We start from the raw sequence: 12,211 nt of genomic DNA, 5'->3' as shown, positions 1-12,211 counted from the left end.
CAGCCCCAGGAGCCAAAAGCCAGCCATTCTCTACAGAACTTGGTGACTGTACAGAAGTCCAGGTCAAGTGAGAGAGGGCTTTTTGTCATTATTACCTTCAATCATGACAGGAATAGTTAGGTATCTGGTAATGGGATCATAAATTTCCTGGCTCTCTGAAGTTTTAAGGTATCTCTGTCATGCTGTTCTTTTAAAAAGGCTTGTCCTGTGTAACAAAGCTTTAGGAATTAGCTCCCTGTTCTGGATGGACAAGCTGGCTTGGTTCAGATCACTCAACCCCAGCCTGTGTTTGCCTTGTAGGAAGGTAAAAAGATTTAAAAGCACCAGTTCTGGCTTCATTTGTTCACTTTGCTTCACTCGGGTGCCTGTTGCCTTCTGCTCACAGAGGAGAGAGCGGCTCAGAGAGCCAGGGCCCAGTGGCTTTTGTCACCAAATTCCGGTTTCACACAGATTTGTCTCTTCTCATGGCCAGGCCACTTCACCCTGTGCCCTCCCAATATGCACAGGAGAGCTGAGTCCCCACTGAGTTTGGGGAGCCCCTGGATCTCTGCTAACAGCTTCAGAAAAGGATGCATTTTCCGAGATGCCATACCTGGCAGCCAGGGACAGCTCGGTGGAGCCAGGGCAGCAGAGATGCTGCCAGCTGGAGACAGGTCTGAGTGACCATGTTATGCTGGTATTGTTTGGAGCAGGAATATGAAATACTCTACAGAAAACAGAGGATCAGGGTTACTTTTGGCTTGGGGCCATCAGCTTCTCAGGGCTGGCAGTACGCTGAGAGGGCGCTTGGCTGAAGCCTCTGATGCTTTCTAGAGACACGGTGCTCCTTCCTTTGTGCCAGTGCTGATTTTGGATGGAGAGTAGAAGGGAAGATGCTGTAGAGAAGGGACTCGAATTAACCTTGTCCTCCTCCATAAACCTCACTCTCTGGGAAGGCCTTTCTGCCTCCTCCCTGTTGTCCTCCTTTATGCTGTTTCACAAATGCCATGGTATTTTAAATCTCAAACGCTCTCTGCTTCATTAAGCAGCACACACTCCTTGTTCTTGTCTTTTAATGCTTTTTAGGGTTTTCTCCAGGACTTTTTGACATTTCTCTAGGATGAAGACTGTTCCTTTAGTCATCTTCGGCTAAAGACGCCTTCAAGAAGAAAGTTGAAATGACCTGGGGAAAATTCCAAACAGCACGGAAGAGGAAAACAAGTATCCCAGCCCTTAGCATGAGGGAGATGCCTCACTTATATTAGCTCCATATTATGTCTAATATATACTTCTGTGAAGCACCTATCTGCTGGTGTGTGTACATATATTTACACACAGACAGATATATTCCATTGTATACACTTATTTGTGTAATCACATTATAAACAGCACGTGCATTCTGCGAGTGCATATACCTATAATCAGTATTATACATATATATATATACTCAAAGTTTGAATAAATACATTATAATCCATATTTTGAAGGAGAGATATTCTTGTGGTTTTTATTAAATGTAAGGCTCTGCAACCATAAAATAAAGCCAACTCTTCACAAATCAGGATGGCCCACATCAGTGTTTCTTTGTCCATGGGATAATGTGATAATTTCCCTTTCTGTGGTGTTTTCACCCGTGGCTGGAAAAGTGATGCTTTAAGCAAGGGTCCAACTTCTCAGAGTGGGGATTTTTGCCCTGGAGGGAATTGGGAGAATAAGAAAAAAGGAGTATTTAATTGGATTGCAAAAATACGCAGCCTTGGGAAGAATGGCACATTCTGATATAAATAGAATTTACTCTGTGTTTTGCACCCAGGAATTGTTAAGTTCAGCCTTCCCAGCAATGAAATGCACATCAGAATAAGTCCTATCAAGAAGGAATACTTCAGCCCATTTTTTTTCCCATTGGCAGCACTCAAGCAGGATGAGATCTCATTTATGTCAGAACACTGGTTCTTTCCTCCTGAATCCACGTGGAGATACGTGGCAGTCAGCAGGGACTTGGTCATCTCCATGGGCTTATTCAGAGGACATCAAGCAAAGCCCCTGCAGCCTGAGGGAGAGCAACACTTTGGGAAGAGACAGGATTGCCCAGACCCTCCTGCTCAACTGGAGAGGCATCCATCCTTCCTCTAAAATCTCCTCATGGGAAAGGTTGAGCTCTCAGTACCCAGGAAAAGGCAAATGGTTGTGCTGTGCAGTTTTACTGTTAAATTGAGGAAATGCCCTTTTTAGCTCTCATCAGTCTTAGACTGACATGGCCACGTTTCATCTGCTTTTCCCCATCGCTCACTAATGGGTGTGCTGAACTCTCTGCCAAAGGCCAGGTTTGCACTGCTCATCCTTAGAGACCCTTTGAGGAGAAACAAGCCAGAAAGCAGCTTTGGTCCAGTGCAAGCCCAGCAAGCCTTGTATGTGGGAACTGCTGAGCTTGTAATCATGTGGGATTGGAAAAATAGCTCTACCTCAAAGCCTGGAAGCTGCTGGAGAAGTAGAGCTGTTCTGCTGGATGATTTTGCTGTGGGGTGAGCTGAGCTTGGTGCCTGGTGCCCAAAATCTTTTCTCCTTCCTGGTGCCAGTGCTGGAGCAGAGCCCTGGGCAGGGCAGAGACTGCAGCACTTCATGCTTTGCACCTTCTGGATGGTGCCAAAGGTTGGGGAACTGATGGGAGAGTTAAGCCTGGAGGTGTTTTGTGGAAATGAGAAAAAAATCATCAGTGAAATGTCCTGCTGAGACACATCTGGTAATGGTGTGATCAGTGTAGGAGAAAGGGAGGGAGGAGGAAACATGGACTGTGTGCCCCAGTGCTGCCCAGGGCATGAGGCTGGGCTTGGGGCACAGCCAGCTTTGGAAAACCAAGATATCACAAGAAAATTGGCTTTAATTTGCAGATCTTTGCTTCTCAAGCAAGACCGATGGGGCAGGATGGGGCCAGGCAGCTTTTTAGGGATCTGGGGAGGGAATGGTCTGACCCACTCTGCAGCACACCCCGAGAATAAGGGCAGGGCTTTGGGGCATTGACTGGAGCATGTTCCTGGTGGACTTTGAATCAGTTGCAGGGACATCTTCCCAGCTAATCCCCTGTGTGCCTCTCAAGGCAGGTAAGTGCCTGCCTCCCAAAACAAGCCAGCCCCAGCTGTGCAGGGATCTCAGGCTGCTCAGCTGTTTGGTGCTGTTGATGAAGATGCTCTGGTTCTCCCGAGTCCCCAGCACAGTCACAAATCTCCCTCCTCAAGCTGATGGGGAGATCAAGCCCCCTGCAAGCCAGTGCAGGTACCTAGCACACTTTTAAGATGGATGTCTCCAGCTCCATCCCTTCTGGTTTCCTCCTCCCAGGGGGATTAATCACTCTGAAAGGTCTGTGCCTCACGGTGAGGGCAAAAAATTGGAATTTGAGAATGTATTGCCAAAGTTGCTGCATTCCTGCCCTGACCCAGCCAGACTGAGCATGATATTGCAGCCAAAGTGTAAAAGTAGTTTCTGCTTGCTGATCTGAGCAGAGGGAACCCTTGCAAATTCCTGCAACGCCCTGAAGAAGTTCAAAGCTGTTAAACCAGATTCTGGTCTACTCAGATTTTTCTCAGTCTCAGCTGACACATTCTTTGGTGCAGTGACTGTAGGGAAAGGCTGCTGGGGAATTTCTCATCACAAAGACTGAAAAAGCACATGCAACCCACTGTCTTTCTCTCTCTGTTTCAGTCCCAGCCATGCCATCCCTCTTTATTAAAGTCATTAACAGCACCACCGTGCAGGCAACGTGGGAACCCTCCATCAAACTGGGCCAGCATGAAGGCTTCAAGCTGTATTACCGCAAAGTCCACCTCTCCCAGTATACAGGTCCAGTGCTCCTGGCCAGCAACATCACAGCCTACAACATTACCCACCTGGGTGAGTATGGTGACACCCATGTCCCCTCTGCCCACCCTTTTGTGATTAGCAGGAGAGAGCTGAAATGTGTATCCCAATCCCTAAATGCTGCAGCTGTCCCCCAGGTTTTGTGGGTGCATTCCCAGCAACAGGTACTTGTTTGCAACATCTTATGTGTATTTGGTAAGGTGTTCTTTTCCCAAATAAGCATCACTGGGGGAGATAGGGCTCATAGTTACACCTGAACTGTCCCTCTTGTGTCCCCCTGGGCAGACGCGTCGGTGGTGTATGAAGTCAAACTCCTCGCCTACAACCAGCACGGGGACGGAAACTCCACTGTTCGCTTCGTGTCCCTGAGGGAAACTGTGGAGAGGACAGGTGAGATGGGACCATGGTCTCAGTGCTGGTTTGGGAAACTGCTCTGCAGGAAGGTAGAGAGACCAAACACATCCTGTGTGCCCCCTGTGGCATTACCCTCATCTCACCTTCAGCCACTCATTTATTTTTAGCATCACAAATAATGCTGAGGCAAAACTCTGCAGGGCTGAGAGCACCTGGATGGCTTTTTTACAATGGGGAGAAGACAAACCAAATGTTTTGCACATGCCAGGTTTGTCCTCTAAGCTTGAGACAGGTGAAGCTATGAACATGAACAACCCCCCCATGCATAAGGTACCAGCTGCCATCCTCAGGTGAGATATGGTGTACTGAGCATCTCTGCTCTCCTGGAGCTCTCCTGGATATTTTGGCCTTCACTGGTCAAGAGAGGACACGTGGCTTTGGAAAGGGAAATGGCTGCAGAGCGTGAGCCCTGTATTACATGGCAGCAAAGGAGAAACCTCTAGAGGGAATCCTTTAACTTATCACACGTTTCATACTCATCTATGTGTAAAAAACATCCTGCTGCTCTTGGAAGCCTTTTAAGCCTCCAGTGGGAATATCTTCAAGAGATACTTATTACTCTTCTGTCTGTGCTGGAGTAAATACTAATCTCACTGGCATCTGTCTACTCCATCAGGTTTCAGCCTGCTCTGGTGTGGTGGCTGCCTCTTACCTCCCAGTGTAGCATGAAGTATTGCAAAAATTAACATCAGAGTGGATTTTTTTCATTAATTGTGTCTAATGACAGTAACCAGCTAATGGGGCTGGCTCACTACAGATATTCCAGTCCTGTGCTTGCTGTGTCTCCCTTCCTGGGGTGCTGGGAGCAAGGGAGGTGCATAGGCCGGCAACAAACCCCTGCTTCCCACGTGGGTCTCCTCTTCCCATACACAGCTCCCAGCACTGCCCAAGGCTCTGACTTTGGCTCTGGGCTCCCCAAAAGCCAGAGGAGCAATAGAACAGTAGCACCACTCACCTATCCACCTTTTCCTGGCAGTGCTGAATCCTCCCTGTGACTGCATGAAGGACGAGCAGAACAATAAAACCTCCACGACCGGCATCATCATCGGGATCCACATCGGCGTCACATGCATCATATTCTGCATCCTCTTCCTTATGTTTGGGTACCGTGGAAGGTAGGGATGCTCTTGCCACTGCTCACAAGGGGTGGTAGTCCCTGGTACTGTGGGTGTGCCCACCTGAGTCTCACATCCCCAGTGCAATGTTGGACTTTATAGGATGGATTGAAGAATGAAGGAATGTAGCACAGGGACAAGGCAGATGCCAGCCTGGGGGAAGGAACGGAGGATGAACCACCTCTCTCACTCTCAGGCTCCATCTCTTTATTTTTCAGGCTGCTGATGTGCAAAAACGTGCAGGAGCAGCTATCAACCCCTCAGATCCCCCGGAGCCAGCGGAGTGCCACGGGCCTTGTCCTGAACGGGGCCACTCGTAGAGACAGGGACGACCGGGACTTGAATGGAAAGCAGCTGGATATGAACGAGCTGGAGAGGTTATTCCCAGCATCCCCATCCCAGGAGCAGCAGGAGAAGGGAATAATGGTAAGTCCAGCAGCATGGGAGCACACCTGGCTGTGCATCAGAGAGCTGTCACTGTCACTGCATTGTCCCCTTCTCTCTCTCTCTCCAGTCGGCTCACAGCATGTCAGCCCCCCATGACGAAACCCAGATCTCCACACTCCCTCTGGATGAGTTCAGCATCACTGAGGAGCAGCCAGGCCCCCTCCCAAAAACCTCCCATGACAGCAGTCCTGCTGCTCTGGGCCCCAACCACGGTCCTGCCAATGAAGGATAAAACTGCCAAGACTCGAAGCCTCTTGTAGGAGTTACCAGAAACCAAACCCGCGGCTGGTGATGTCTTTACGAGTTGTCAATCTCAGGTCAATTGAAGATTTCTATGGTCTGATTGTTATTTTTTTGTTTTGCTTTATTTTTATATATATATATAAATATATATATATATATGTATACAGCCTTTTGGAAACTCTGTGAAGTTTATCTTTCTGACCTCTCTTGAGCCTCTCAAATGTGTTTCTTCCAATGATGGCTCTCTGGAGACTGGTCACGATGGATTTTCCCCACAGCTGCTACGTAACAGACTCCTTGGCAGAGTTTGGCCAACTTTCCAGTCTCTGACAGACTGGGGATACAGTGGAGCCCCCATCTCTTGGCATTCCAGACTTTTTCCTGATCAGCAGCTTTAGGACTACTTTTTGGATCTATTTTTATTTCCAGAAGACTGGATTTGGAAAAATCCTTCTAACTTGACTCCAAAAATTGAGGCCTAGGAAGGCTGTCTCTCCGTGGATTTGACGATTTTGTACACTTTTGCTATTTCTCAGGATACTTTTTTTGCTGATTGACTCTAAATAATATGAAAAAAAAATGGAAAAAAAAAAAAAAAAAAAGAGTGTGTGTGTCAAAGGATGCCTGAGGGCTACTGAAAGACTTGGACAGACAACCCGAGTGAACTCAGAACCTACCTCAACCGGAATGAATGTCTTCTGGGAAGCAGAAATACCTGCGTCTTCCTTCGTGTTCAAACAAACAAGTAGCATAGCACTTGGTCAGTACAAGCATGGTCCTACCTCAGCAGTCACGCTCTGTACCCGCCACCTTGGTGGCTTCCTTGTTGTCGTTCCCATCTAAAGCACTTCCAAACCTTTGAAAGCAATGTTCTACCTCAAGCGTGAGAGAAACTCGTGTATGTGTGTGTGTGTGGGTGTGTGTGTGTGTGTATCCTCCCCTCTCCCTCAATTCCTGCCTCTCCCACCCAGCCCCACATGAAGCACGATGCTTCACTGGTGTTATGAGCTTTACTTTTGGGGGCTCCAGTGTGATTCTGTGTGGCGGAGATTCGTGTTGTGGTTTTTTACTTTAAAGATTGTTGGGGTGGTCACAGACAAGCAGCGTGATGCCCTGTGGCTCCCTGGCACCACTGCCTTTCCAGGGCTGATTTGGGCACTGGTCCATCCTGGGTTTGAAGGGATGGGGTGCTCAGATTCCAGTGCTGGGGCTAGAGCACCCTTCTGCCCCATCAGTGTGCTGCTCCCCAAGGCTGATTCCCACCAGGATGATCTATGGCGTGTGCCAGCATAAGCAGCACAACACACCCTTGGGAGGTGAGAACCTGGATATCACTGTCTTGTCCCAAAGCCCACCCTGCTATCAGGAGCACCCATGGGGAAACCCAAATAGAGCACTTCCAGAATCCCTTGAGACGCTACTGAGCTGCCCCCAGCTCCTCCAGCACCTTTCCAGCCACAGGAGAATGTCCAAAGGATGAATGGAGCCAACATGGGCTCAGTTCCTTGGGACGGACAAGGCAAGGAGGTTGCTGGGGGCTGCCAAAGCTGCCCCTTCCCCATGCCCACAGTGGGCAGAGGAGCTCCTGACACCAAAGAGAGGGTTTGTCCCCTCCAGAGATCAACCACCAACCTGACACTGTGGAGGTTGGGTTGTCCTGGCTGTGGTGCAGCCTTGTGAGTCAGTGTGTGACCAGCATCATCCATGGGGATGGGGGCATACACAGGGGACAGGGACACCAGGTGCCAGCTGGTGCCAGAGGGCAGCCCTTTCCCTGCTGTGTGAGGTGGTTAAATCCAGGCAAATGTGTTTGATCTCTTTGTGTAGGTGGTGGTAAATCAAATGTTGCTGTATTTGCAAGGACAGTGAACGGAATCAGGAAAGGAAATTAGTTTAAGTTTTAAAAAAGTATGAATTGTATTTTTTTAAATGGTACCAGTGGAAGAGTCCCTTGTGTCAAAAACACCCCCGTCACCTGCCCAGCTGGCAATGGGATGCAACCAATGACTGTGTAAATAGTACAATATACAGGAGGCTGAGCAAGTGCCTCTTCCCTGAGCTGAGTCCTGGTGCTGGGCAGGGTTACCTGCAAGCAGGACTCTGTCCTCATCCAGCTTGGCCCAAGCAGATGTAATGGCACCAACCTCAAGAGCAAGGAGCTGTTCAGGCTCGGTGTTCCTAGCCCTCTTCTACTAAAATTCGTCCTCCTGTAGACATCATGCAGAATAGAAAAGATGCAAAGTGTTAAATTTTGGCATTAACACCCCCAAAAAGCCTTTCCCCACCCCACCAAAGAGGCGAAATGGGCTGTCCGATGATCCCTGCTCACACCTGTGATGCTGGACCCGGAGACAGCCGTGGGGGACAGTGCTGTGTGAGACCAAGAGCACAGCCCACCCCATCACAGGAGCCAGAGGATGCCAGGGTTAGGGCAAGGCAGGTGGGAGGAGAAGACACCAAACAGCTCAAGTTATAACCTCATATCAAAGACAACCCGATCCTCTCCTGCCATCCCACTCCCACTCCAGCCCAGTTTTTCTTTTTATTGTTTTTTTTTGTGTGTGTAACGCCGCCGTTCACATTGAATAAGTACCGTTGCCAAAGTGAACACAGAACCTAGAGTAGTGTTCAGCTCAGGCTTCCTGGAGCTGTGAACATGCTATTAATTTAATATCATATTATTGTGATATTGTAATAGTAACAAGTATTTGTCACTACTTCCTTTTATTAAAGGGAAATTCTGTGCCATTTGACTAGTTGGAATACAATAGTATGTCAAGAATAGAGTTTTTTCTTTTGTTGTTTTTTAATTATGCAGAAACATGGTGGCTTAAACCAATGCAGATTCTGTGTTGGTTTGAGATGGTTGAAGATGGATGTAAATCTTTAAAGACTATTTTTTAGATGTTTAGCTTTTCCTCTTTTTTGGGGTTTCTTTTCTGCTCTTGTCAATTCGTACTGTTGGGACCAAACACAGTTGTGGCAGCTCAGTTCCTGAAGGGATGAGGCTGAAGTCTGGTGATGAGGATCCATGGTCTTCCCAAAATTATCCAAGTCCACCAAACTGGGCAAAAAAACCCACTCAAAATTAAATATTGGCTTTGTGCCAAGCTGGAAAAGCGACACGTAACAGCCCCACTCGCTGTACTGCAGTGCTTGAACAGGGCTGGAGGCAAAGCTGTCCCAGTCCAAAACTTGGGAAAACATCACCTAGCATATGTCTGGCCCTTAATCTGTGAAATGAGAAGGAAAAAGGAATTTAAAGAAGAGCTTGTGTTTGGTTTCAGCATGGGGGACAGTCTGTCCTTCGTTCATCCAATCTGCTGCCCTGGTTTTGAAGGAAACGGATGGAATTTTATTCTGTGTTTGGGGCACAGTTGTACTCAAGTAGACAAGTTGTACTCGGGTAGACACGTTGTATTTGGGTGGATATGGGAAAGCAGGTCCCCGTGTGTTGCAGAGAGGCTGTGCCACAGAAAAGGGGTCGAGGCATCATTTGATGTCCCCAGACCGGAGGCTGAGACAGCCAGACAGTCCCAGGGTGGTTCCCAGCACCTTTCACCATCAGCACCCACCTGCCATCCAAGGGCAGCACTCTCTTCACCACTCCTTTACACACCACAACATTTAAGGAACAGCTTGCCAGGTTTCTTATTCCTTTTTTTTCCCCCCACTTTTCCCTGATGGGAAGAATCAGTTCTACCCAGAGGTAAAACCACTGGATGATGGGCAGGTGTTGGATCCGGCGCAAACTGCTGGAAACTGCCTGTGTTTGGCGTAGGAATCTCATCCTTATAGTATTTTTCAAATAATTACACTAATTCAACCCGTTGCCTTTTTCTCAGCTGATCCCAAAAACCCTCTTATTTTCTGGCTGTGGTGAGATGAAATTATAGGAAAGAATAAATATCCAAAAGCTGATTTTTTTTTTTTTTTTAAATTTTTGGTAACCCATAATGGGCACAACCTATTCTTGGAGATCTCAAGTTAACCAGAGATGGCTGCTTCCTCAGGGATAGTATCCACATTGTCTTTAGTTGAACAGGGAATAGTTTTTTGCTGTGACAGGGTATTTTCACACTGTTGAATTCAGGTATTTATTTGTCTACCATTATCTTTCTTCTTCCTTGTTTTGTAAAGGGGCTGATATATTTAAGTGCTGGAACAGTTTGGGAATTTTAAAGCTTCCACCCAAAATGATACCATGGGACTGTAGGTTTTAAGTTGGCAATAAAAAAGGAGAGAAGCTATGAAATGTTGTTGCCTCTGGATAGTGAAGGGAAGAGTTTTGCTGCCTGTGGGGGTGTTCCCCTGGGATAACCATCCCATGGCATTTCAGGGGGGATCAGTGCAGTGTCTGAGCCCTCTCTGACAGCACTTAAGTCTGGGAAAATTGGTTAAAAAAAAGGAAATTAAAAGCTTATGAAAACAAAGCGGGGGGGAGCTCCTCGCTTCATCTGTGCAAACAATGTGTGGAAATCTATCCGTCCCCGTGCGCGCCGGAGCAGGCAGGTTACAGATCCCATCGAGCAACTCAATGCCGGCTCATTTAGTTCCCTCACCCGCCAAATTAAAAAAAGGGAAAGGGAAAGGAAAGTGCCTGGGCTGGAGCTGCGGGCAGGGAGATGAGGACAAGTGAAGCACCAGCAGCCCCAGCCGAAAGTGCTGCTGGCACAGGGCCATGGCACTGGAACCCCCTGGAACACTGGGAATCAGGGAAATGGCTCCAGGTTTAGTCCAAGGGCAGAGCCTGGGCTTCAGCATCGTGTGGGAAGAAGGAACGGGGCCAGTGCGAAACCCGGCAAGTCGGGGACAAGCCTGATTTCACGGGGCTTTGGATCAGGGTCTGACTTAAAAAGCAAAGAGGGATTTGTACTTTGATCCTATTTCCATCATTTAAACTTGCAATATCTTTACATTTGTAAGAAAGTCATAATAAAACCAATGCTAAACCTTTGTCCCAGTCCTTTTTGGGAATCAACTGTTAGGAGTAATACTAAAAACCCAAATTGCAAAGCACTTTTCTACTGTTTATTTTCTACCTTTCTTACTTTGAACTGTCTTGATATTGAAATCCCACTGATCCCACGATTGTTAGCTCTGTATTAAAAAATAATAATAAAATAAAACCCAGGTTTTTTGTAGTTTGCTCTGTTTAGATTTTAGCCTGTGGCTACTTGTACAAGAAAAATAAAACTAGAATAAATGAGCCTGTCTGGAGCTTTTCTTTTCACATGCAGGGCTGTGGTGTGGGGATTGTTCAGGGCAACTTGGGGCATCACCACTTCAAGTGGATGGCAATGAATCTGGCTCCTCTCAAAGAGCAGCTTCCAAAATTCAGCATTTAAGAACTGAAGGGTTTTTATTTTGATGCTTTCCTCATAAACTCCGGCGAAGCCATCAGCAGAGTCCTGCTAGAGCACGGGGGCTCTTTGGGAGCTGGGTGAGATGAGACCTCCAGGGTCACAGCGTGACACCTGTGCTTAGAAGTGCAAATCAATTTCCAATTAATCTTGGCTCTTGCTCAGCTATTGCTGCAGCTGCTTTTCCCGCTGCCTGCAGCGCTAACAGGGCAGCACTTGTGAGGGTGGAGAGGGCCTGGCACAATTGCCCAGAGAAGCTGTGGCTGCCCCATCCCTGAAGTATCCAAGGTCAGGTTGGATGGGGCTTGGAGCACCCTGGAATAGTGGAAGGTGTCCCTGTCCATGGCAGGGGGTGGGAACAGAATGATTGTTAAGGCCCCTTCCAATCCAAACCATTCTGAGATTCTAAGATGTAGCCTTTCCCCAAAATGGGCTGTGAACCATGAGCCACCCTCCTGCCACTATCCCATGTACTACTGCTGCTGCCCTCAGTGCCAAAGGACAGGCAAAGTAGAGGCTGTGAGGAATAAATGAGCGAGAGTGAGCCCAGCAGCACTTTCTAAAGGGGTTTCAATAAGCAGGTGAGTGAAAAGTTGCTTCAAACAACTCCCCGAAGCTCTCGGAACTGCTAAATTGCAGCATGGATTGTGTAAATATATACTTCATAATAAATACCAGCATAAAAACTGATTTTATTTCCCAGTGGCAATGCAAGAGGTGAAAAAAAGATCAAAGTGGGCTCACTCGGGGGATTTTCATGTAAGTTCAGTGAAATCTGGTACTGCAGATAGCAGCTGC

At 47.7% G+C, this 12,211-nt stretch overlaps 1 protein-coding gene and 2 long non-coding RNA genes across 5 annotated transcripts in view; 1 reads left to right on the top strand and 2 right to left on the bottom strand.

Moving 5' to 3' along the window:
* The window catches only part of IGDCC3 (immunoglobulin superfamily DCC subclass member 3), a 101,145-nt gene extending 89,901 nt beyond the window's left edge, over positions 1–11,244 (top strand). The window contains exons 10-14 of the mRNA XM_053988392.1: positions 3,676–3,864; positions 4,117–4,221; positions 5,222–5,360; positions 5,579–5,786; positions 5,875–11,244. Coding sequence (XP_053844367.1) covers positions 3,676–3,864; positions 4,117–4,221; positions 5,222–5,360; positions 5,579–5,786; positions 5,875–6,039 — 806 coding nt within the window. The 3' untranslated portion in view covers positions 6,040–11,244. The remainder of the gene's footprint in view (positions 1–3,675; positions 3,865–4,116; positions 4,222–5,221; positions 5,361–5,578; positions 5,787–5,874) is intronic.
* LOC128813342 (uncharacterized) lies at positions 1,451–5,572 on the bottom strand. The gene is made up of 3 exons (XR_008438998.1): positions 5,201–5,572; positions 2,442–2,655; positions 1,451–1,672 (listed from the first exon to the last, which is right to left on the bottom strand). It is a non-coding gene; the product is annotated as an uncharacterized LOC128813342 (long non-coding RNA).
* LOC128813340 (uncharacterized) overlaps positions 6,517–12,211 on the bottom strand; it is a 29,654-nt gene continuing 23,959 nt past the window's right edge. For all 3 annotated transcript variants that reach the window (XR_008438995.1, XR_008438996.1, XR_008438997.1), the window contains 2 exons: positions 8,137–8,257; positions 6,517–6,609 (listed from right to left, as the gene is read on the bottom strand). This is a non-coding gene — a long non-coding RNA (uncharacterized LOC128813340). The remainder of the gene's footprint in view (positions 6,610–8,136; positions 8,258–12,211) is intronic.

The sequence above is a fragment of the Vidua macroura genome, chromosome 12, assembly GCF_024509145.1.
Source record: "Vidua macroura isolate BioBank_ID:100142 chromosome 12, ASM2450914v1, whole genome shotgun sequence".
In the NCBI taxonomy this organism is placed as follows: Eukaryota; Metazoa; Chordata; class Aves; order Passeriformes; family Viduidae; genus Vidua; species Vidua macroura.
The sequence above is the reverse complement of the archived record's forward strand: the minus strand, read 5'-3'. Positions and strand labels throughout refer to the sequence as shown.